Source organism: Chanos chanos, chromosome 7, assembly GCF_902362185.1.
Source record: "Chanos chanos chromosome 7, fChaCha1.1, whole genome shotgun sequence".
Lineage (NCBI taxonomy): Eukaryota > Metazoa > Chordata > Actinopteri > Gonorynchiformes > Chanidae > Chanos > Chanos chanos.
The window spans coordinates 14,295,490-14,322,567 of record NC_044501.1 but is presented as its reverse complement, the minus strand read 5'-3'; the positions used below and the strand labels follow the sequence as shown (position 1 = coordinate 14,322,567).

Below are 27,078 nucleotides of genomic sequence, written 5' to 3'. Positions count from 1 at the left end.
GTTACAGGCATGTGAGTTAGATTTACATCACAGATTTGGAACCATGATTTTAGCCGTGTAGTTTTATTAGCTGTGTTTATTGGCTGCGTTTATTGGACTCATTTGTTTTGAATGGGTCTTTCACAATAAGCTACAATGGTGGTGCTTCGGGATCAGTGTGAAAAGACTTCATGAAAAAATGTGGGCACTGCTGCATATTTTATGGATGCATGCACAGTATGTGTATGTGTATGAATCCTCTCCTTTACTTTTCATTTTAACCTAAAATAATGATCGTTAACAAATGGATCATCCCCAGCGCAGACAAGCAATAAAGCCTGCTTTCATAAAGACACATTCTGTGCATGTGTGTGTGTTAATGGAAGGTTTCACGTGTATTGATTTCTGCGTGACAAAAGCTACCTTGGAAGTAGGTGTCTTCTTTGTTGTATCCACACAATTGAAATAAATGTTCCCCTGAGTAGCACCCCACCTCAAATAAAAACACACGCACGTGCACACACTCACACACACACACGCATGCACACACACACACACGTACACGCACGCACACGCACGCACACACACACACATGCAGATACTCAGCCACAGAGCTGATCCAAACACCTGTCATGTCACTATTGTTTACCATTGGGCAATAGGTGGGAAGATTTTTGAAGGGTCACGTTGGGTCTGCATTAAAGGTGTTGGAACGCAGGCCGTTAGAAGACATGAAGAATCACACCATGAATTATGAGAATTCACCGAGGTGCATGTCTTACGAAGGATATTTGAAAATTGGAAATTGGGAAAAAAAAAAAAAGGTTCAGATCACAGTGCTTTGTTGATTGCCAATTTATTTCAGCATATAATTCCTGTCGTGTACTCATCTTTTGGAGATGGAAGGAGGGGGGGGATTCTTAACTTTCTTCTACATTTGTAATCCATTTGTGACCCAGAGACCCCTACGCTAAAACCGGTTCAGGCATTCAGAGGAACGGTTTCTCCAATTTTGAAATATTACATCTGGAGTCAGAACATTACACTGAATTTCCTCATTTCCCAAGATGGACATGAATCCCAATGTCTTATTTCCTCTCTTGTTCACCAAAGTGTGGCATGATTTTTGTTTCATGTCCGCAGAGCCAGGACGGACGTGTTGAAGTTCGTGGTCGCCATGGCAAATCTATGCTTACCATCAGCGGGGTCAGACTCACAGATTGGGGTCGTTTTGACTGTGAGGCTCAAAGCAGAATTGGAGGTCACCAGAAGAGTATGTTCCTTGACATAGAGTGTGAGTACGGGAGCCTTTTGATTTTTGACTACACTAAAAGTTTCCCCTTTGGTATGTGTTGGCCCAGTTTGACAATGACTTGTAAGTAAATAGTCGACATGTCATTAAAATTCATCTCATGAGGACAATATTTACTGACAGTTTTTTTCTTTGCTATTTAGGGTTTTCTTTTTCAAATGTAGTATGAAATTTGATACAAGGTGTTATTGGTCTGATCAAGCTAAAGAAACTCTACATCCTGTCTGAAAGACCAAGAGTAACACACGCTACTTCCTCCCATCTGCTGTGCGAGGGAACGTGAACAGCCTCGCACGTCTGTCTAAACCCAGTGCCAGGAAAACATTTTTAAAACATGATTTGGAAATCCTTGCCTCAGTTACCACCATTCATAATACAAAAAAATCAATTTTCAGTCGTTACGGATGGTGAGTGTTTTGCGTTTTTCTTTTTTTTTTGTTTGTTTTTTGGATTAAAAATTTGAGTGTCTGACACAAGTTCTAAGGTAAGTGTTATAATGAGCCCTAATGTCAAAATAGTGAACTATCCCTTTAAGAGGCACATATTTAGATAAATGTGCATCTCCAGAATGAGATGTTTTCTTTGAGCAATATCGGGGCATTACTGAAATAAACTAGTTGGGCAAATCTGGAGCACTGTGCATTGTGCTAACACATGGCACACTTTTATTTCTTTTCTTCTTCTTTTTTTTTTTTTGGTAGCATTGCTAATACTGCTTCACTAATCTCAAACTTCTCACAGATATCTTACAAGTACTGTAATTGCACTAAAAACACATATGCAGCAGGTTGTCACTTAGGGGAAATCTAAGATGTTAATGTCTGCCCTCTTTTGACTAAGCATTTTAAGAGAATTAAAAGTATATCCTTCCATCATTGTCCTCCAAATTTCAGCACTTAGTCATCTATATATATATTTACTTACTTTTTCATATCTCATACAGTGCTAAAAGTAAAGTGTTTTAATAATTTACAAGTCATAATTCAATGCCATTCTTCATCTTCATTCCCTCCAACCATCACCACACTGTAGTGAAGTAAAGCTTCCTCAGAGCTGCTCAAATTCAGTCCTTGTTTGAAGGAAGCTATCCCTGACTGAATAAAGCTGACCTGCTCACATTCCTTCTTTTGTTATTCAGCCTTCGAATTTTTATATGTGTCCTTGCCAAGATACCGTGGTTTTTCAACATCACTTAAGGGAAGAAAGAAAACAGCTCACGGCTAATTAAAGCCTTGAGTTCAGATTAATGGTTAAATTTCAAGGTGCTGACAATCATAAACAGTGTGGGCAACCTCAAGATGTCTTTTTTTACGTCAGGAATTTTCTGGCACTTAAACACATTAATCATCACGGAAGGAACTTACTGAGTGATCTGTTGCTTCCAGCGCCTTCATGAACTTTCCCACCAAATCTGTCCAAAAAGTGAACCTTCATCAATGTCATCAAGGCATCTGGAAGAGTGCCATGCCCCAGTCCAGATACGTGACAGAGACTCAGCTAAAGAGTGAAAATGAGTATGCTGGCTTCACATGACAGAGACAGGCTAATAAATGGTTCTAATAAACTTATTAATACAGTATCCTGCTTTAAAAGGTAGTCTTACTAATCTTCAGACATGACAGGGAACTGGAACATCATTCTCTTTAATGGGTCCCTGTAGGGAGGCAAAAAGGAAAGAAAGAAAGAAAGAAAGAAAGAAAGAAAGAAAGAAAGAAAGAAAGAAAGAAAGAACACCAGCATAACTGAGTAACTCTACCATGCAGTCGAACCCTCTCTGTACGGTCAACATCTCCATTGTCTTTCTGGCGGCTGGTTCTAGTGCGCTCAGCTCAAGCCCAGTTTTGTTCTCCATTTTCTTTTCTGTAAATATATTTCAAGTTCTTAAGTGAAGGTATACGAAACTCATTCACAGAGATCACTGTCTCAGCCTGTGTTTACTTTGGAACACGGCCAAGTTTGTGTCTGTTTTTTTTTTTTTTTTTGTTCTTGTTTTTTTTTTGGCTGTGATATTTTTAGTCGTCTCTTAGGAATGCATCCAAGGACCCCACTGAGCAGCAGTTACCCTGCAATCAAATGAACTTTAAAGCCTTGCATCAGTGGTGTCAGAGGAGCAGACTGTCACATTGGTGCAATGAGTGATTTTGCTGCCTCGTTTTTTTAAGGGAGGGCTCTCAGTGCTTGGCCTAAGCTTTATATCAAGAACTGTCTGTCTTGGTTCTAAACCAATCACAGACTCTCTCTTCCAGATGCACCCAAGTTTCAGACCAATCACACAATCTTCTACTCATGGGAGGGAAATCCCGTAAACATCAGCTGTGATGTAAGGTCCAATCCTCCGGCCACTATGCTATGGAGGCGGGACAGGTTCACCATTTCAGACCAAGGGACCAGCAATACGCGGATCCATACAGCGGAGGGAAGGTCTCTACTGGAGGTCAGCAATCCTCAGAAATAACAATCTGATGTACCAATGAAGATCACAATTGTTTACCAAACTGTACATATCATGAACATTTTTGAAAATTGAAGGTCAAACCATCTTACTGTTAGACATCTCAATACTTACATCAAAACTTACATTTATTATTGTGTTTTCCTTAGTTCAAATCAACACATGTACTGATTATTAAGGATTTACTTGTTTATGAATACTTTGTCGATACCCAGATGTTTCCTAGTTAATGCAGTGAAGAACAGTTAGACATAACAATAACTCCGTTACAATAACCCGTTTATAAAACTGTTCACTTTTTATTGATATTTCCAGCAAATGGCCTTAAGCCTTTCTCTGCCAACTGCCCAACTCATCCTCTACTGTTTATCCCCCAGGTCACCCCAATGTCCGACAGGGACTTTGGCCGCTACAACTGCACAGCCAGGAACAACATTGGGACTCGTTACCAAGAATTTATTCTGGCACAGGCAGGTACGTGCACGCCCTCAGTACCCTTCTGAAAGGTTGTAGAGAAATAAACAGAGAGTAGAAGAGCTGGACAGAAACTGAGAAAGAACCTGATACAGCTTACAAAAAGATACGTCCATTGCATTTTCCAGGGACTGAACCCTTACCTTGACTCCCTTTTAGTCGTATTTGATGTCCAAAGGGGACTTACGTAAGTGCAGCGCTGTAGAGAATATTTTATCACAATGCTCTATTGAATCACTTTTTATGAATCCAAAGCGATCGACTAATGATCAAAAGAACAAGGACATAGGGAATGAAAACATTTCAGAACCGTTGATAAAAGGCTGATTGAATGTATTCATGCAGTGTAAAAATGATGGCAGTCAGTGCTTTCTGGCCTAGCCAATGAACTTCTTCACATGTTCCTAAAAGGTTTCTTATGCCAGCTCATAGGTTAACTTAATGTTGCCTTCTATAGGGCCAGCTGATTTAGCAGACGAGTGAAAGAGGCGTATTGAAAGTGCAGCCTAATTTACTGCAGCACCCCAGCTAATTTACTGTAGCATCCTTCAGTCCACTTAAACACAGATCACACAGCCTGGGCTTCCCACAACCCAACGGGGAGAACGCACAGACAGAGGTTCGCAAGCGTGGGATTGAAATATGAATACAAATCCTCCTCCATCAAAAAAACATCTTTATGGACACACAAACATATGGAAACACACCCTTCCTCCCACACACGCGCGCACAGACAAAGCAATACTACAGAACACGTAAAACACATCAGACGAGGTTAAACATGAGAAACGTCATGTTGAGTTAAGGAATGCAAATTTAATTACAAAAATCCTACGTCTTAAAGGACTGCTCTTGGATTCCATGAAATTGGAAACACTCTTTGCCTCACGATAAGACGTGCCTCTCATGCCGCGTCTGATTCGTCTTCAAACGTTAAAGATTTATCTGGCGCAAAACTTTAGGGAGCATCACGCTGAGCACAAATTAACTTTTTTTTTTTTTTCCCTCACTGTTAATCAAGTGGTTGAGTAGCTTCAGTGATATTTGCATTGGCATGTGTTTTGGTACAGTGCGATATCATGGCTTAGAGGAGATCTCAGCCAGTAACATCAGAAGGTGAAAAACTCATATCACCACGACAGGCAATTAGAATACATAGAGGCACTGTACTCTCAATTATTGTGTTATCAGGAGCTAAGAACCAAGTGGCTCTCATTTACAAAGTGAAGTGATGTTAAAAGAGGTAAATCTATCCCTCAACCGGTGAATAAAGAGAGCAAGAAGCTTAGCCTCGCTAAATACTGAGATGATGCAGTGTAACAGTAGACAAGACTAAAGCTCTCCAAAGCATACGACTTTTTTTTATTTTTAGCTAACAAGCTTACCGTTACCATTGTGAATATTAGCATGTTGAACATATCTGGAAAGACAGCTGAGGGGGGAGGGGGGTTGAACTTATTTTTCAGTATGAGAAAATGAAGGACACAAAAGCCCTGTAAAGTAATGACAAGGCACTAATGAGGTCTGAACACCTTTAAATGTAAATCTCTGTGATCGCACGCACACACACTGTGAGCAGTGAAGCTGTCCTCCACATTTAACCCATCCAACACACCAGATGCAGGAGCAGTGGGCAGCATGCCCAAAGGCACACAGCTATGGATGTCGGTCCTGGGAATTGACCTGGCAACCCTTCGGTCATAAACTTGACTCTCTAACCTCTAGACCACAGCTGCCCGTGAGGTAAACACGAGGTTTACAGAATATGGAGAGGATGAATTGTAGTTGACTTACATCTCCTCTCTGTCTCCATGCTTTTCCAACATTCAGTAATCTCAGCAATTTTTTTTTTTTTATCCCTTATAATGAAAAGACCCAGAGTGAATGCAGCAGAGGAAAAGTGGATAGAGTGAATTGATATCCACCTTCCCCCCGCAAGCGTAATCTCATCTGAGCGACCGGCTGGCAGTTACTCTGATGAAACTATTAGCAACTGCTCCCACCGCTAGTTTAGCAGCACAGCACCAAAGCTAACATTTAATCAGAGAGGGGTCTGTATTATTCATGCCACAGCTGAATTATTCACAGCTTTCTCAGTGGGAATTACCCCAGCAGTGCAGCTTTGGATTTGAACAGTAATACCACAGTGTAAGTGAAATGAGTTGGTCAGAGGATGTAGATGTAGACTGGACTACATTTAAAATGAAATGAAGGTCAGGGAGGTTTTTTTTTATTTTTTTTTGCCTGTCTTTTTTTTTTTTTTTTTCTTTTTGCAAAGCTGTGACATTTCTGTTAACAGGAAGGTGTCAGAAGAAGAAGAAGAACTCAATAAGATGAGATGTGTGTGTGTGAGGATGTGGGTGTGTTTGTGTGTTAGAAACATACGCTTCACCTCAAAGTCCACTTCCAAGGAAGGCGTGAACCGTATCGACTGATGGAGTATACGCTTGTCTTTGCATGTGTGTGTGTGTGTGTGTGTGTTTGTGTGTGTGTCTGTTTTGGCAGTCTTGCCCATGTTGACATATGTTAAAAGAACATTTGAGCTCAGAAAAGCCTCTACTCCATTGTATTGCTGCTCGTCTAAGAGGGAGACCCTGGGGGGCAGAATTGGTGTCTTTTGATTTGTTAAACCCCTGTGGCCTTGGCTGATAAAAGAAAGTGTTTGTGCGATAACGGGATTGAGCTGAGTGCTGATAAATATAATGACCTGGTCTTTTATCCGTGTGTGTGTGTGTGTATGTGTGTGTGTGTGTGTGTGTGTGTGTGTGTGCGTGCGTGCGTGCGTGCGTGTGTGTGCGTGTGTGTGTGTGCATGCGCATATATATCCTGACATATAATTCTGTGTTCAGGAATACCCTGTAAAAATATCAAGTAGTACAAGAGTCACTTGTGTACTCCCCCTGTCATATATCAGACTTTACATGCTCAATAAAAAACAACTGCAGCTTTTCAATCTGCAGCACTGCAATCATTTCATTAAATACAGCAAAGTGCAATCACACTTACTTCTGCCTGAGCTCTGACTGCATTGTTTTGTTTCGTTTTGTTTTGTTTTGTTTTGTTTTTTGTTTGTTCCAGATGTGCCCTCAAACCCATATTCAGTGCGACTGACGTCAGTATCCCAACGCACCGCCATGGTTACCTTCATGAAACCCGACTCGCACGGCGGAGTCCCGATCAGCCACTACATCGTTAACTACAGGGATGTAAGCTCGCAGGAGTGGAGGGTAGTGAAGTCCTTTGGCGTACAGAGTGAGTGTCACCAGGGTTAAAATAATACTGCCCGCAAAGCCCTCAAGACAGAAAGAATAATGGTTTCATAACTGGAGAATACAATAGACCCTTAGAGCATGATTGTGTTGTGCTTGGTGTGTGTAAGATGGCTATGGTGAAGTGCATCATGGAATGAACTGTGAGCTGCGGTGGGAAAAAAAAAAATTGTTTTTCAGTTTTCCATTTGCTTCAGTGGGCTTACATCTACGGATCATATGACCAATACTGACCTCAGACCAGTCAGGTTGCGAGCACCTACATTTGATACGTGAAGTTACATGTATTGATTTTGTTTCATTCAGACTGAGGTTATTGACTTTATGTTTGAGTAGAGTTACACCTATTTGGTTAAGACAGGTTGAAAAAAATAAAGTGAATCAGGAGAAGAACGTTCTTCATATGTTCCGTAATGTTACAACTGCACACCCAGCACACCCACGCGTCACTCTTTTATTGCTTATCATCTTGGATCTTCACTTCCACGCCTGCTATTACACAACACGTCGTCCTAGAGACCATGCGGTTTGGTTGTCATGAGGTCATGTGAAGGAAAAGCGGCCAGTCGAGCTCAATGTGATGCGGTCACGTCCGGTACGCGTTCAAAGGGTCACGTTCGGTACGCGCTCAGCATACGTAAGAGAGAACGCATTTACATGGGACGTTTCAAAATGGTTTACTGGACGAAGACATCTGGAGGATCAGCTAGTCCGTTTAAACATCAAAAGATCAACCATCACCATATCAATTCAGTTATGAAGTACAGAAATTGCATTGGAAGTACGAAACTTTGAATGAAAAGTTGGATAGAAAAAGAGAGAGAGAGAAAGAGAGAGAGAGAGAGAATATGTGGCTATTAAACACAACCAGTTGCAGAAGCTATGTTGAGAAAAAAAAAAAATTAACAGCAGCCAAAGATGATGTTTTTACCTATTTCTCGCATTCATAAAGCCCATATTATCTGATTCCCTCTTTGACCATAATTCTGATTTGCAAAGATAAGAGTCATTTTGCTCATGTTAGCCATTGCCTTCAGCGAAATGACGGACATTTGCACCCCAAATCAACTGTAAGTGTAATGAGTTGTGGCAAAATGATCTGTTAACTGCTTTAGCACCACTCAAAAATGGCTAAACATTGGACGAAACACAGCTCGCCACATTGTAATTGCCCATTTCTTCAAACACTGAGCAAGCCTTTATCAGAAGTTTACCAAAGAACATTAACACAAGCTAATTTACAAAAAGTAAACAACGGCATTTTTTTCTCCCCCATATTCAGTTATTCATCCAAACTTTGAATAGTTCTCCCTTTGGGCATTTGGTCTGTTGGAACACAAAACTTCATCAGAAATTGATTTTGAAATGAAAGCTGTGATTAGAGTTCATGAACGGAACACAAACTGGGCTAAATTCCAAACATGTGATGTTGTAGAAGCTTTGATGCTTTACATAATGCGATGACCCCGCTGAAAGATTTGTTTTTCTTTTTTTGTCTTTTTTTTTTTTTTTTCTTCTCTCAATAATAATCCCCAGCAATCTACAGCAAATTGAATTACATTAATACGAGTAAAGCAACTCATTAAGAGAAGATGAGATTTGAAAACAATATTGTTTATGAATGAATGTTTTAAAATCGACTTTGAAATTAAAAATTAAAAAAAAAAAAAAAACATCAGTAGATACTTGGCCTGTATGAGTTTGTGTTTGTCTTTGCGTACGCGTTTGTTTGCGTGTAGAGTGTGCTTGTGTTTGTGTCTGCGTGTGCATTTCCTGTGTGCGGAACTGTTCATACATAGATGTTTGTGGTTGTCTGTGTGTGTGTGTTTTGCGTGTGTTTGTGCGTGTCTGTCGTGTATGTGTGTGCATGTTCATTCTATCTTAAAGTTTTAAATCTAATCATCAAACAGGGATTCCAAATGATGTTTGGCACCTTTGTGTTTGTTGTGAGGGTTATCCCGGTGAGAATGGGGGATTTGTCACGCTGAACAGATAATGCGACACAATAGGCTGGTGTTAGCAGTGCTGACAGCTGCCTTTGAGAGGCAATGTTATTAGCTACTCCTGTGCGATACCGTCTTTAGTGTGTTTTACAAAGGGCATTCATATTAGATACAGTCAGATTAGAGGGGATTGTACAAGGAGAGGTAGAGAGATACAAAACAGCAGGCTGAGCTGTTAATAACACGCTGTGATTTAGGACCCTTTCCTGATTGTGAACTCCATGGCCATAGAGAATGTATATAACAATGTGTGCAGGATGACTGTTACAAACTGTTGAATGTTGAGGGAAAACAAAAAAACAAACAAACTGTTAAATGTAGGGTAAAAGAGATCGACAAAGGTATCAGTGTATATTGTTAAATTACCTTTGTGAAAATTATCTTTCAGCCTCATGTTGTTATTTCCTAGCAAGAGTTCCTATTTCCCATCATTTTTGTGTTCTATAATGTATCTGTCCATTTGTGGTTTTGCACATCAAGTCTTTGACAGTATTTTCAGTCTTAGTAAAATTCTATCTATTATTGGTGTTGTCTTTTTCTCATGAAGTCTCTTGGCTGGTGTTCTAGATTTTTCTAATATTCTTTCTTTGTTTCCTTCTCTAATTCTCCTCATTTTTGACTCACACAACCACAGCACAGCACAGCTTGCCAACCAGAAGCTGCATGTGTCATTTGACACTTTCCTCTCTCTCTCTCTCTCTCTCTCTCTCTCTCTCTCTCTTTCAGCGACGGTGTTGCTCACCAGTCTGGAGCCCAACACAACATATGAGGTGAAAGTGGCAGCAGTAAACGGGAAGGGTCAGGGCGACTACAGTCACACTGAGACCTTTCAGACGTTACCCATCAGTGAGCGACTCCTCTTTCTCCTACAACTCATAACCTCTCAGTAGAACAGCTTTCTTTCCATCTCTCTGTTGACACATCACGAAATCATTGCTCTCTTGGTATACGCTCCTTAAGTATTAAAAAGGCAGACTCAGAATACTGAAAGGAACAATGGCAGTATCTATTAGAAGATTCTAATAACATGACAGTTAGATGGATCTCTTTTAATACACTCCCTCAAGGGGCGTTGGGGGTGGCACAGCAGAAAACACACTCGCTCACCCAGGTGGAGACTCAGGTTTGCATCCCCCGCAGCGGTGCTTCAGGCTGGGCCCGGTGCCCACGTGAACACCTACTGGCAGGTGGGAAGCTGGCAGGGGAACGTGTCCCTGTTCCAGCAGCAGTGACTCCCACTGGTGCCAGACTGGTGGTGGATCGATCTGGGAGGCATAGCCCGAACATCCACATGCATTACAGCTTCCTGGCAAAGTCCTCCACAGTCTGGTGAAAAGAGGCGGTCACTAACACCACATAAAACTGAGGAGATGTGTGGTAATCTAGGTCCTCCCCGGCTGGTGTTGAAATCATGCAAGCAATGGGATATAGAAATACGAAGGACCATAAGGTGAAAGGGAAAAAAGACATCCTCTGCTCTTCTTCTTCTTCTTCTTCTTCTTCTTCTTCTTCTCCTTCTTCTTGTTCTTGTTCTTCTTCATCTTCTTCTTCTTCTTCTCCTTCTTCTTTTTCATCCTCCTCAGGAGAGCCCAGTCCACCTACAGTGCACGGCCAGAGAGGAGTGGGAAAAGCCTACAGACTGGGGCTGGTAAAGCAGGACGATGGAGGCATGCCCATCGTAGAATACATCGTTAAATACAAGACGGTAAGCCTAACCTGCACACACTGAAATTTCCCTCGCAGTATCTCAGATTTGTCATTCTGAAATATCTAACTACATACCATTAGACTGATGCTCTAAAAAAAAAAAAAAAAAAAACAGTCCCATAAAGTGACATCAATCCTAGAAGCACACACGCATTCAGTTTGGCATGTGTGGAGTGGATATCATTAATGGGAAGTGTCTAAATACCTGCTCAGTCTCTTTATCTAAACACAGTATGCAAAAGTAGAGCACCCGTGGGAAGGCTGACAGCTCTGCAGGGATTTACTGACTTTTCAGTAAAATGTGTTGTCCTTTTTTTGGTGTGTGTGTGTCTACACACAAATGAGCCATTTTTGGATATTCAGTTCTTTAAAAGAGAGGGGGGGGGGGGGGGGTAAAACAAATTTCACCAATTTGTTGACGCTCTTTTCCACTTACAGATCATCTTGAATTACTTCTTGAATGCTTTCTCATGAATGAAAAATGGATCAGTCTCACTGGAAGATATCCATACTTTCTTAATAGAAACTTGTGCTGGTGCTTTATGAAACTGTACCAGTATAGCTTTATGTTGGCTTGTAAAGTTCATATACTTGTAAAGGCCTTTTTATAGGGCATCTTTAGTAGTCGGCTAAAATGGAGAGTTTTGTTTGCGCTCACACGATCCCGTTCACACCATGTTATCAGTGTCAATCTGTGATCTTGATAAGAGACAGCAACAACCTGTGTGCGTGTGTGTGTGTGTGTGTGTTTGTGTGTGTGTGTTTGTGTGCGTGTGTGTGTATGTGTGTGTGTGTGTGTGTGTGTGTGTGTGTGTGTGTGTGTGTGTATGTGCGCGTGTGTGTGTGTGTGCGTGTGTGTGTGTGTGCGCGTGTGTGTGTGTGTGTGCGTGTGTGTGTGTGTGCGTGTGTGTGTGTGTGCATGTGCGCGTGTGTGTGTGTGTGTGTGTGTGTGTGTGCGTGTGTGTGTCTGTGCAGCTATTGTCTCCCTGGTTTACTACCCAGAGAGAGTGTGGGTGGCGGAATACATTATGCTCTTGGGGGGATATTGCTCTACTTTCTCCTCTCCACCCATTTCCCGATGTGCACAGACTGAGTTTATGAAATGTAAAAAGCACACACAAGGGCGCTTCATTTGCTTGTAGAAAAGCGTTGCATTAAAGAGCCACACGCCTGTGTGAGGGAGGACTTTGAAGTTTGTCTCCATTTTCTTTTGTGAATCCACAGGGGCAGATTCTTTTCTTTTTTTCTTTTTTTTCTTTTTTTTTCAGTTGTCATGGATATGACAACGATTTGTCTATTTGAAGTAGACCTGTGTTTTGGTCTGCTGGGTAGAGACATATTTTATAGCTTAAACAAACAGACACATATGCACATATATGACATAGAGTGGACCCCAGACAAAGGATTTTTTTTAAACACGATCTGTGGAACACAGTGAGGCAGAACGGGAGCGTTCTCTCTACTTTAGCAAAGTCTTATTACATCTGTTCTGTGGATTTCACCCCCAGTGGCCAAGCAAGCACTTTATAAAGAATAGGTCTATAGATGAAAGCACGGCACGAAAAAGAATGACCGTGTCCATAGTCAGCCTCTTTGAAGGTCCTTCACAAGCAATATTGAAGAAAAGAAAAACAGCCACCACAGTGCCATTAAGTTAAAAAAAAGAAGAAGAAAATCTCTATTTCACATGCACACACACACACACGCACAAACAAACAAAGAAACAAAGATCAAACGGTGTTACCACTACCTTGCGGTTTTGAAACACATTCAGTCATGAACCTGAAATCCAAGTCGGAGACAGGTTTGGAGACCCTTAAAATGACATGAAGATATGTAGTATAATTATGACAATGAAGACATGGAGACGTGAATGACATGAAGATATAGGAGTAATTATTTTCTAAGGAGGTGTGGTTATTTCAGAATAGTTTGATTCATGGAATCAAAGTGACATATCCCGTCTTTCTGGTGAGATGACAGAAGTGTAAGCAGAGGAGAGAATACCACTGAGCCTCAGTATGCCCAGAAATGTATGGCTAGCACTCAGTAACGATTGTGATGTAAAACTGGTTTTCAAACCATTTCATCAGGTACACAGAAAATTTCATTGAGTAAATTGAAGAACATTTTCTGAGAGATTTCAAGCAACACACATTTGAGCTTCTTACACTAAGTTCACTGCTTCTTGACTGTGTTTTCCTTCAGGACAAAGAGGAACAGTGGATGACTAAACTAGTTCCTGGTGCCAATGACTATGCCCTGCTACAGCCTCTGCAGTGGAACACCCGGTACAACGTAGAGATCACAGCCAGAAACGTCAAAGGCCTGTCTGAGCCCACTTTTTTCCAGTTCCTCATGCCACAGAAACCTGATATCACTGGTACGTGAATGTCCTACATCTCAACTTCAAAACACACACACACACACACACACACACACACACACACAAACATTCACACATGCGCACGCACACACACAGGCCACAAACTGTCATACAAACCTGTAGTTACAGATACTATCACGCCCTGCTTCACCTCCCTCTTACTTATGCAAGGGAGCGTAGAATCTGGTATGGTAGGGACATTGGTACATAAAAAGTTAACCCATTAAGGCTGGATGCAACATTTGTCTGATCCCTTTAAGAATGGGTGCGGCATTTGCATTCTTTTCCCTTTAGAGCCTGATGCAATGTGAGCGTGATTTAGATGATGCCATCCTTTTCAAGACCCACGACCGATGAAATGCATCGCGATTCGCTGAGATACATGTGGGGAAGGCAAAATGCTTTTTTTTTTGTTTTTTTTTTTCAGCACGAAATGCTTTGTTTGTTTTCTTAGCCTCCATGTGGACCGCATCAACGCCGCTCCCCTCGTTCAGGTCGTCAGCCATTGTCACGGTCTGAGGCGCCACTTTAGAAATGTTTTTTTGCGGCCCACCCGGAGGCTACGAAAACAAACAAAAAGTATTTCACGCAGAGAAAAAAACAAAGCATTTCGCCTTCCCCACGTGCACTCCAGCGAACCAGGATGCATTTCGTCGGTTGCGGGGTCTTGAAAAGGATGACATGGTCTGAAATGCGCTCACGTTGCGTCCTGCTCTGAAAGGGGAGAAGAACGCGAACGTCCCACCCGGTCTTAAAGGGACCTCGCAAATGTTGCATTCGGCCTTAATTGAACCGTTTGTGTACCAGCGCCCCTACCAAGTTTTACGCTCTTGTACTTCTGCATATGTCATGAGCTTTAACGAATTTGGGAAGATACAAGCAAACACAGTGGAGGAAAGGCCTACATTAAAGTAAACTGAATTCAAAGGATCATGAACTGCAAAAACAGTACGCTTCATGAAGCCAGAGTCTTTGAAATCATCGAAATATTTTTCCTGTATGTTTAAGGTTACTGACCATATGGTTGGAATGACAAAAAGACAAAAGTGAAACCATCATTCTGATTTGTGTTTGTGTGTGTGAGAGATGTACATCAGTGCAGAGAAATGAGATGCCTCCAGCTACAGCCTGGTACTGAGTCCATGATTTCCTTCAAGTAGATAGGAGAGCAGGATCAAATGCAGTGGGGTATGATGGTTTGATTTGCTGATGCCATTTGAAGAGGATATCTGGCCACTGAATCTTTTGAAGGAAAATTTGCAGAAGGAGTACATCTAAGGGTGTTGGACATTTTAAAATCCTGGTGTCTTATCATAGCCAGACTTGTGTTTGGGACCACACATACACAGACAGGCAAAAAGACACTTTAGTCAGTACACTATCTTTATGCCTGACTAAGCACTAAAGACCTTACCGCATTATTAACATTGCTGTTTTAACTCATTTGTGTTCGACCAAAAAGAGAAAGTACTTTTTTCTCAAAACATGTGCGTAGTACAGTTCTGAGAAGGTGCCTTTTGTAAAGAAACACCACGACAACTGTGACAAAATTCAGATAAACAAGGCTTCAGTTGTGTGTGTGAATGTAAAATATTAGACATTTCAATATTTTGGTGCACCCAGAGATATGCAGCAGTACACAGAATATATTCATAATTTACCAGCTGTGGTGAAATGCTGAATGTTTATATCTAAACACTGGTTCCAGACATCATTTTCAACTGACCTTTCTTAATGGGTTTTTAATTGTAGAGCTAAAACATTGTTTAATTTATCTAATTTAATGAACATGTTTTCTTCCCCAGTTGTAAGATTTTTCTTCATCAAAAATAATGAAGCAAAAGTGCAAAAAAAAAAAAAAAAAAAAAAATTCTAATGTGTACATGTGAACGGCAAGTTGTGACAGTTAGCTATCCAAAGACAAACACAGCCTGACAGCTTCAAAACAAAAGCATCAGGGACAGTCAAAAACAATCTCGACTTTAAAAGCAGACTTTCTTGAAAAGGTCTCAATGCTTGTTGATATTACCTTACCGCTTTTTGGCAGATGATGTTCAACAAACGTCAGTCTCCTAGTTCAAAAGTTCAGAGCTGTGACATGTTTTTAAGAAATTTTTGAATCGGGCAATTTGGGAAAAAAAACTTGATGTTCTTAAATGCGTCATCACTCAACACCATATCAGTGTGTGACATTAAAGCAGTTATCACACATTGATAGAACCGGGAACAGTAGCCTGTGTTTTGTTGATTTAGAAGGGCTATGTGACAGTCAAACATGCATACACATAGACGGACGCATTACCTTCTACTGTTATGCCAACCTGCTATCAGCCCTCCTGTTCTCCTCTTAGTAAAATGTTAATTGTACCACCTGTTTTTCACTAGTCTTAGTCTTTACACTGAAGTGCATTCTGATTTTAATCTTGACCCAATAATGTCAACTGCATTAACTGTTGTCAAATTTAAAATGAATTTAATGAAAGTTAATGACAGTAAGCTTAAACGTCCATTTTGTTTGTTTTTGGGGTTTTTTTTTGTTTTGTTTTTTTTGTTTTTTTCATATGGATGTTTTCGTTCTACCTCATATGTGATTGATTTTAACTGACTGAAATCGGAGAATACTTGGCAATGGGTGAAGGAGTGAAGGAACTCTTTTGAAGTGTTTTTCTTATCTTTTTTTTTTTTTTTTCCATGGTTCACAAGCAGCAAAACAAGAGTCAAAAAGGGATGACATGCCAACTTAATCGTTTTTGTTGTTGTTGTTGTTGTTATTTTTGTTTGGTTGTTGTTGTTGTTGTTTTTTAACTGGGAGCACATGTTTCTTTTTGTCTGCTAAGTTCACCTTGGATATGAGCCTTTCCCCCTCTAAACTAACCGTCACTTCAGTTTGGGTGAATGAGGTCAGCATTCTGCCTGTGGACTGGGTGAACCTTTTTTTTATTATTATTATTATTATTATTATTATTATTATTATTATTATTCTGCCCTATGAGTTGTTTTGTAACATCAAGCACCACGATACCTTTAGAGACAAGTGCATTTTATTTAACTCTACCTGCAGAAGCCTAGGCAGCAGGCTATCAATGACCATCACATACTGAGGCTCTCTGACTGACTGACCACAGGAGAACATGACCAAATAAATAAAAACACAAGCCCCCAAGCTTAAAATCACGTTCTCAATAGCTTGAAAGAGCTTTTATCCTGCTGAAACAAAATAATTGACAAACAGTGTGTAGATGTTATTTCTTTGTTGTCCTTGTTAAACAGAAACATTCAAAAGGGAATGATAGCAATTAGTCCCAAGCGTTGAGTGCAAATTGTTTGCTTTGACACTGTCGCAGCACTGAAACAACAATCTGCTTAGATCCAAATTGCAGAGCAGTTACTACAAAGTCACAAATAGTAACACTATGATTAAACCCATGAACAAACGTAAGTATGGCTTAAGACAGGAAAAGACAGACAAGCTTAAGACAGGAAAATACAACCTGATTAATGCTATGCTTTACTCCATAGGAATACCCTTCCTAAAACACCGTTTGTAAACAATTTCTAGAATCTCTTGTCATATTTTAGGAAGACTGCTTATACAGATCACACAAATTGTTATCATTTATATAGGGACCATTGTTCCTATATGACATTTTCATCATGCCATTTTCATCTTCAGTATCACAAAAGGCATTACGAGGAAAAATACTGATATCACTTTAGTCATCAAGACATTCGTCTCAACTCACCATCCATTAGGTCTGAGACTAAACCTCTCACCGGTCCTTGCCCCTCTGATTGCTACTTTAGCCATTTTATTTGGTGTGATTCTTATTGAGGTGCTGTTAAGTTCCTGCCCTTGGCCTTTCGCAGCGCCGTAATCACGAGGAGACATATGACCAGTCACCACGCTGCTTTCTTTACAATTTACTCTTTCCCACTCTGCCCTCCTTAAATAATGCTATTGTCTTGCCTCCTGAGAGACTAAATCACGATGCTTTGTTTCTTCATTTTCTTTGAATTATATCTTCCATTACCTATCCATTCAAGGTCCCTAACTCCTATGTTGTATCTTGCTGTGGTTGAGTGGAATGCAATGTACTGTGAAAGCAATGTATAAGGATTATTTGAACCATTATTCATTTTATTACATCATCTATGTTAAAGTGTGTGTACACCACTGACAAGTATGTTTTCTCTACTTCTCTTGCTTTCCTGATATCATCTTTCTGGGGCACAGATTCCAATCTGTCTTACTTGTCATCTGCATTACAATATCACCAAGCAGTCAATCATTTTTGATTTTGTTTTGTTTACCGTCAAAAGTGATCATATTACTGTTGATTTTGTCTTTCACTGTCAAAAGCCACCAGAACTAGTTGGACAAGTCACCTAACGTACCCTCTTCTCTTTTTATTCAAGAGCTGTATCCATCTGGCTGGCTAGCCACACATCTGGTTAGCGTGATTGCTACTTTGCAAGATAAATGGTGGGCTAGTTGACGAAAGTTGACTTGACAAGATTGATTTCGTCAGTGTGGGTTATATCATACTCACATCGAATGTTTGGGGACCTCGATGGAGACAGATGCACTGAAATAAGAAACCATCTGTTTCATAATCTAACAGCCCTGACTGATTGCATGCCTTGAACTCAAAGCAGAACCAACATCTCACTTGTCTGACTTGAATTTTTTAAGAGGGATTATGTTTGGTTATTCATGATAGATGATCGAATTTATTTCCATTTTTTTCAACCATGTGTGTTAAAGTTCCAGAATAAGCAAAAATAGACAGTTGTGAAGGCAGAACAATCACCCCAATACCTGAACGTATGTTTATTCCTTGTCTCACTTAAGTATGATACTTAGCACTACAAAAAAAACACCATGTTTTGATAGCATAGCCTCAAAATTTGATTTCTTTAAGGTATTATTTTTTATCTTTCATTTTTAACATTACGCTTTTAACTATTGATGTTGTTGCTTTAAAAAAAAAAAAAAAATTGATTGCTAGAACAGGAGAGGATAAAGGAAAATCCAAAGACTACTTTTTATTTCTTTCCATAAACATGATGATGACAGACATAAATAATGGTTTAATGGCTCCGGTGCTCTCAAGGAGGAGGAATAAACTAAATCAAAGCAGCAAACAACAATTCAGTCGTAAATCAGTTCTGTGCCTAGGGCCTCCTCTGGCAAAGCAGTGCCTCAAATGAACTTTCCCTTAAAACTTATTGGGCTTTTTGTAACATAAGAGTAACGACTTCCATCATATACGTTTTAGTATAAATATGGTATTTCAAAGAATTTCATTCAATAAATTGCTAATCCAGTGATGTAACCCTTGGTTCAAACTCACTCATTAACAACACCTAACAGGGAACTAATTAGCTTTTTAACTAAATGGTTTTTAATGCCAATCTGTGATGAAGAGATTACGTTTGAGAGCTACGCCCAACAGCTCTAACGAGTTGCTCTTAAAGGCAAAATGTTTTGGTCGCATTTTTTACTGCTGTTGATTGCCCACCACTTGAGAAAATTTGTCATGAAGTAAAATCAGAAGATCAAATTAGTCTCTGTGGCTTAGTCCCTGAGACTGTAGAAAGCAGGGGTCTCAGTGAGTTAGTCGTCATCTGGGTCGCACACCACAGTCCCGTATTCCATGTAATAGAAATAGTTAAAGTATCCAGCAGTCCTCAGACTGAAACCCTCTGCAGCGTATATGTTCTGTTGCAGCTGGCAATCACACTAAAACTAAAAGCTTACCTCAGTTTTCATCCCTCTAGCTGATATTTTTAGTGTGTTCATTAGCATATGCCGTGTTACCTTTATATAGGACACTAGTGTTTACTTAATGGAGAATACTTCAGTTCATTTAATGTACTTACCAGTTAGAATCCCTCTGCATCAGTGCGCTTATCATTGGCCTATTTACAGTTGTAAAACTTCCCTTTTTTGTATATTTAATACATTAGGTGACTTTTATGAACTTTCTGGTAAAATGCTAGTATACCCACTTTGTTACCTCAGCTAGTATTGAGATCTCATCTCTATAAATGATCCACATTTAGCCTTTTCTGCTTAAATAAATAATTTCACAGCTTTCAGTTTATATAGATGATTATCTATCAATTCACCCTCAGTATCACATTTTCCTAGTCATTGACCCTTTAGACAAACAGAGGACCTGTCCTCAGAGTCCTGACAAATGTTAGATTTTGAGTAGGCTGATGACAAAGTGTACTTGGTAACATATATAACTTGCAGCATCACTGTACACCTTTGCTCACTGTACAGACATTTCCTTCTTACCTGCTCATAAAATACAATGTTTTGTTTCTGTTCCCATTTCAGAGACACTTGAATGTCAGTCGTAGTTGCTATTCACAGAGTCATTTAGTGGATTATCATAGATCCCCTCTGGTGGTTAAGGGGGAGCCCCATGTTGAAAAGCAGAATTTCTCTGCAGTTTGATGGACTTCAACAGTGAAACATCATATATGGCCTATCCTTTCATCCACTGGAGTGTTCTCATTAGAAATTCTTACACAATTTAGAAGACTTTTACAAAGACAAAATATGAGAATGTTTCAAGTTAACGTTTTGTTGATGCTTGATCATTACTTTTTTTCTGATGACAGAAATGGAAAAAATGCAAATTCAGTTGTGAAAGGATGTTTGAACTTTGGTTTTAATGTACTTGCTGGGTCTGAGATTGATAGCCTTATTTTCTCTCAGCTCTGGCTTCACACCTTGACTATTATAATTCATAAATTCCAACTGCATATGAAATCAGCTTTGTTCCTAAGCAGATGAATGTGAAAAGTGAACCATTACATCTCAAATTCAGTGTCTGGGCCCACTCCTCTTTCTTTTATTCACATCTTTTAGCTGTAATTTCAAACTTTTAAGAATCTTCTAAACTTTACAAATACAATTTATTTTTTGCAGAACTTTGAGAGTGCACACGACAGTAGCCTCATGCTCTTTTAGCAAGTCTAAGTTCTTTTCTGAATGCTCTAATGCGGTATGCTTGACTTGTTACTTGTTAGTGAGGCCATTTTGTTAAAAAGCTAATGCGGCCAAAAAGCTAATGCTGCCATAGCAGAAGAGCCTGTGTTTTCCATCTCTCCTTTTGTTGCTAAGTACACTTTAATCAAGTTGAAGCTACTGAGTGAGGGCTAGGTAATGGCTATGCAATAAACCCCCATTCACTTGTAGTCCTCTTATCTCCTTAGTGAGAAGATTCACGAGTATGAGCTTCTCGTAAGGCCTACCCAAACAGGATTTAAATTGCTCTGATCAGTCATTACTGACTGGTATCATTAATGGCTTGCCATGGAGAAGAAAGTTAGCTTTAAAGTTCACCCAACTTCGGGCTTCTTTAAGTGTCTACCATCAGCTCTGCTTGCTGCATGTCATGTTTTTGCTTGGAATAGCTCAACTTAATGGCTTTTACTTAGTCTTTATTCTGCTAGCCATAGGGGGAAAAAAAAACCTTTCAGCTCTAATCAAGAGTTCCATAATCATGACTCTTGCCTAATGCTGATAGCATTCGAATATAGAATAATCACATCCACTTAGAGGCCCGAAAATAACTAACTTAAATGAAGTGCTGAATCGATCTTTCTGTTTTATCATAAATCAGTCCAATCTTTAAGAAACCAGTGAAGTAAACACATTCATCTGGCAGTACAGTCCACAAACAGACTCTGAATAGGTTTTTTAAGACCGTAATAATTGTGAGAACTATTCAGAAGTCAGATTCATCTTGGTAACAATGACTGGTTTAAAAAAAAAAGGCTGATTTATGTCAGTTTGTATTGCATCTCATTTCACTGACTTAATTTCATTCTCTCTTTCTCTGAAGATTTCGACTTTTCTATATAGGTCATCTAAAAGCAGCATAGACTGGACTGAGAGAAGTGATCATTTTGGCATAGCTTCCAAAATGAATCAAACCAATCTTTGAGATTAGCACCACTGGAAACCTCAGATTGGAAAATTCTCACTCTGATGCTGACTGAAGACTCCTACACTTACCTGGCAACAAGCCAATTCCATTACATCTCACTATTATTTGACCATCTCAGGGTGTCCACGGTAACAGATATACAGGGTGTTGCTGCTATCAGAGATAAATCATGTTGACGCTGCAGGTCTAGCTTTCATTCCACTTTATTGCTTGATAAATTGGAAAAAACAGAGGTGTGAATCGTATAAAGTGTTCCGAGTTTCCCTCTTACCCCGCTCCAAATTCATCTCATTTCAAGTATGCTGCATCTCTTCGTTTGATTTAAAAGCAAAGCCTTCAGAAGTCTGATTTGGTTTTTAGTCAGTGCGTATGAAAACAGGAAGCCTTTCCCGCAGACAAGCCTTAAAAAGATCCTCTTACGTTTATGAAGCAAGCCATGTATCATTTGAAAATTACCTGCAAGTTTCTCAATGCGAATTAAAGCAGTAATTGCTTTGCGTATCATACTTTGGTGTGATCAATTTCAGATATACTGTGTTTTTGTGAAATCTAGAACAAATAGAGGAAAACTAGTGTTTTAGTCTGGTCTCGCCGTTCATTTGGGGCCACAAAGTGCTTATCTCCACCAGTGCCTTCTCTTATCACCTTTTAAAATGAATTCTGATAAACCAGCAAATTGTGGTCCCTCTGGCAAAGGGGTATATTGATCAAGCCTAAGAGGAAAATATCTGTAGTCCCAAAACACAATATTAAAACACCAAGATTGTACACAAAGTTTTAAGACATAATTGGAATTTTATCAATGCAAGGCTGTGTTATCCCCCCATGAAAAGACAAAACCATGCTTAACCTCTTTTTTTTTTCTTTGCTCCAGAAACTTTTTCCAATTGAAATTATCTTCAGGAAAAAAAAGGGCTGTATTTGATTGACTGCCTCAGGTAACCATGCTATTTGTGCAGGCAGTATTTAGTTTTATTAGCTGAGTTCCAGTCTCCAGAGGGAGAGATGATAGAAGGCTGTGAAGCACACACTTACAAGTATCTGCCAGAATCAAAGAGCCTTGACTAAATAAGAAACGCAATGTATAGGGAAACCATTTGCTTCCACAGAACTGTGCATCTTCAGTTAATTTAACGGTTAATTAAATTCATTCGTGGGGCTGTATATTAATTTAGCCCACCAGTTTGGTTACGATGGCGAGTGGAAGAGATTGTAGAGATTTCAGAGGAGGGATTGCTAGGTGGGGTATCTTTGAGTTTTAGGAATGTAGGTGTCTCTGTTAGTCGCTCTAGGGCCTATGGTTGTTTTCCCATGGTGAAGTGTCATGGGATGAGAAGCTTTGTCTTGTTATGTCCCAGGTCAACCAGGCAAAGTAAATGGCAAAATATATAAGACCGTTTAGAGTGACCACCTTTATCCTGTGCTGAAGCTTTTCTATCCTGATATGGAGTGATCTCTTTAGAGATGACAGCACCCCCATCCATAAGACGTGAGTGGTCACCTAATGCTTTGATGAGCATGAAAATGACATAAATCATATCCCATGGCTATCTCAGTCAGCACATCACAACCCAGCTGAACATTTATGATGGAATGTCACATCCAAGCATGGTATCTGATGCCCTCAGTAACACCGCCACACACTTGAAGGATCTCTGATATGCTGCACCAAGATAAGTAGCGACCCTATTAAGACACTTTACGCTGGCGTTTCCTTTATTTTGGCAGATGCTTGGCCCCTTGCTGATTCAGCAACGAGGGGGGAGACCGCACTGTTAAAACCAAGACACTTAGTCCACCTAAGTCAACAGCCAGAAAGCAAAGCATTGAATTTGTGCTGGGTCTATTTACACAGATAACTAATTTTCAATGTGCTGTTTGAAGAAGCCAGGGAAATGTTATAAAGCGGTGGGTGGATATTTAATCTGGCTGTTGATAGTAAATTTATTTAATAGGTAAGCCTAATTGAAATGAAATATAAAAGTTTTTTTTGTTTGTTTTTTTTTTTTTCTAGTGGTGCCCTCCGCTTCCATTAAGTGTTCTAATTGAGTGTTGATGAACAAGCCCTCCCTTTGCTCTAAATTATGATGAATATTTGTCAGGTATTTAAACAACCTCATTATTAGTTTATCTTTCTAGAACTCCAAAATACATTCAGTTAAACCCCATACTGTGTTTTAAATGGAGCCAAGGTGAAGGGCAAGTTCAACATTAATGATATTTGGGCCTATTCTGATAATTACCTGCTTGTGCTTCAATTGCTACAGTCACTGTTCCTACAAAATATTTCAGTAAATGTATTTACCAATGTATCGTAATATTTATTTAGCATCGTTTTTCAAAATCTGATAAGCAAATCAATGCAGAAGTGCAAAAATATTTTTGCATCCCAATACTAATCGCAAAGCTACGTGCCCGTACGTTATGTGAGCTACGTGCGTGTGAGAAACAAATGAGAACATGGATCAAAAAGATTACACACACAATTACACACACAAGATTAGATCACAAAAAGAGATGACAGGTCTTCTTTTTACACTCATTTGATGTTTTAAGATTTATTTATAAGGATATGTATTGTCAAAATACCCATCACTGTTAATGGCATTCTAAAACAACACAGCTTTGAGTGTGAACTCAAGTTTTGATGGGAGAAAAAAGGATAATAATGAGTCCTTTTTGCCAAAATCTGATGACCTCACCAAAAGAAACGATCAGCACGGACGAAGATAAACGAATATATCTCTCATGGTTATGGTGTACCGAGGTTGAAATCTGAACAGGCCTCTATATCTGAAGCGTGTCTAAAGCATTGGAACATGGAGCAATGTTGAGCTCTCCTAATCTTCGTCCCAGTGACCGAAAAAAAACTCATTTCAGGTCATGCTGTACCATGTTTTATTCACTCAGGATGAGTTCAGTTTGTCCCGACCCTCTTGCTTTTAAAATCTTCTGAAATCTACCAGCCTGGTGGTGATGCACAAGACATTCTACAAAGATTGGTTTTAATGCCATCTTATAGTTTCAGAGGCTTGTTGATGGGAATATTTTAAGATCAATACATATTAAGGGTTTTTTTTTTTTTGGGGGGGGGGGGGGGTGGATAGGTCATTTAACTGTTATGACTGTCCACTATGCATACAGGTGTTCCCAGGGTAGGCATAATGACATTGTATTACATGTTAATATGTTTCATCATTAAAGAAAAAAAAAGACCAATTAGTGGCATTACACATTTATTACAGTGCAATAATAATTACACACTATTACCCCTGAGCTGGTTTTCTGTAACACACCTGCCTCATGTATATGTAACCTCATGACGGACCCTCCCCCCAGGCAGTGGTTCTCTTTGCCTGTCACCAGGTCAGATGTGATAATTGGGCTGTCTCTGTCCTGTCTTAGCAGACTCCCTGTTCAGCGGCCTGGGTCTCGGAGCGGTGGTGGGGCTTGGCCTGGCTGGCCTGCTGGTGTTCCTGGTGGTTGTGGACGTCAGCTGCTTCTTCCTGCGGCAGTGCGGACTTCTCATGTGTATCACCCGTAAACTGTGCAGCAAGAAGACAGCCACCAGCGGCAAGAGCAAGGAGTTGGAGGAGGGCAAAGCTGCTTACCTGTGAGTTCCTCCCTTCTCAGCAATCGACACCTCACTTCAATAAATCAGCATCGGTCACCGACAAGTTTCGCTTTTCTTACACGTTTATTTCTCATTGTTCACGTGTTCCTCACTGTCGTTCAGTGACTGTCACTCACACTCATCCCAACACTCGTTCAGTGTCAGTTTGTCTTTTTATCTTTTCAGTGTGGCTTAAGGTTTGTCCGGTGCTTGTCTGTCACTTTTTTCTCTGCACGAGGGCTGGTCGTCCAATGTTTTTGAGCTTGGTTCCTAGATCTATGAAGGTTTTGAAGGTATGAAGGTTTTTTATGTATGGAGTAAGTGGCTCTCTATGGAGACAGACTGTCTAGGGACAGTGAGTTATGCTAAAATGCTGAGTCATTCTGCATTGTGCACTTCTGAGTGACAGAATAGGCTTACCCCATACAAAGCATTTCTCCTGCTGCTGTGTATTTAGGCAAGTATTGATTCCAATATTATAAACTGTTTATCTGATCTATTTTCATTACACATAATGGAGTATTAAAATATAATGAGGAGTAAAAATCAGTGATTCAGTCAGTATTGAGTACTGAGTGTCTCTGACTCCTCTGAGAAAGTCCTGGATCAAGTGCTTTTTTTGGAAGTTTGATCACAGCTGGTGCATTGAAGCTGAATGCAAAGTTTCTTTGGTAGAGTTTTCTTCAACTCTATATATTCCTTTGATATCAACTCCTTATTATCCTCTCTAAAATGGAAAGTTACTTGAAGGATTTAACTGTGTGTCTGTCTCATTATACTGACAATTAGTGCTTCTGAACTCTCTGGAATTCTCTTAACTGCAAAAATCATTGTTGCTGAAAGCAAGGGAATTTTACAGCATACTGTGTAATGTTGTTGGAATTGACACAGTACAGACTCGTTGATCTTCATAGTGGTTGCATTTGTAACACAAGAACATGAATGGAAAAGCTCATGGGATAAACGCATCACACAGAGATGACATTTTACAGTTCTACTTATGCGTTTAGCAGATGATGGATGGTGGATTTTTGATTGAAGTGCAGTCATGGAGGGAATTTTTTTTTCTATAACATAAAAAGTATTTTAATAAGTGGCAGAGATTTAGGACAAGGACATATGAAAACATATAGACACACACACAAACACACACACACACACACACACCGACACGCACTCACACACTGACGGGCATGTTGGCATCCTTGAAGCTTTGGTGGGAAAGTCCTTATTAATGTCATTATGGGTCTGTATGAGAAAAACTGAGCTCCTTGGCAGGGTTCCATTCGTTGTCTCTGGGGGTTATAGACACCACACTGACTGATATAACCAGGACCATGTAACATCGCACTCTCAGTGAGGACATAAAGAAACAACACAAGCCCGGGTCCCTATCTGGATAACACCTCACATTAGCCAGGCTGGTACTGCCTACTTGTGTGTGTGTGTGTGTGTGTGTGTGTGTGTGTGTGTGTGTGTGTGTGTGAGGGTTTTTGTGTGTGAGACGGCTTGTGTTGTGTGTGAGTGTTATGTATCTGTTATATGTGTGTGTGTGTGTCTGTGTGTGTCTGCGGGGTGGGGGTGTGCTGTGTATGTGTTATATATCTGTTATGTGTGTGTGTGTGTGTGTGTGTGTGTGTGTGTGTGTGTGTGTGTGTGTGTGTGTGTGTGTGTCTGTGGGGTGGGGTGGAGGGTGGGGGTGTGCTGTGTATGTGTTATATATCTGTTATGTATGTGTGTGTGTGTGTGTGTGTCTGTGTGTGTCTGTGGGGTGGGGGTGTGCTGTGTATGTGTTATATATCTGTTATGTATGTGTGTGTGTGTGTGTGTGTGTGTCTGTGTGTGTCTGTGGGGTGGGGGTGTGCTGTGTATGTGTTATATATCTGTTATGTGTGTGTGTGTGTGTGTGTGTG

At 40.1% G+C, this 27,078-nt stretch overlaps 1 protein-coding gene across 1 annotated transcript in view; it reads left to right on the top strand.

Annotated features, from left to right (window-relative positions):
• The window catches only part of LOC115816029 (neural cell adhesion molecule 2), a 57,688-nt gene that overhangs the window by 27,778 nt on the left and 2,832 nt on the right, over window positions 1-27,078 (top strand). Inside the window, exons 9-16 of the mRNA XM_030779001.1 lie at window positions 1,123-1,273; window positions 3,538-3,725; window positions 4,121-4,217; window positions 7,296-7,469; window positions 10,216-10,335; window positions 11,073-11,194; window positions 13,405-13,579; window positions 24,958-25,165. Coding sequence (XP_030634861.1) covers window positions 1,123-1,273; window positions 3,538-3,725; window positions 4,121-4,217; window positions 7,296-7,469; window positions 10,216-10,335; window positions 11,073-11,194; window positions 13,405-13,579; window positions 24,958-25,165 — 1,235 coding nt within the window. The remainder of the gene's footprint in view (window positions 1-1,122; window positions 1,274-3,537; window positions 3,726-4,120; window positions 4,218-7,295; window positions 7,470-10,215; window positions 10,336-11,072; window positions 11,195-13,404; window positions 13,580-24,957; window positions 25,166-27,078) is intronic.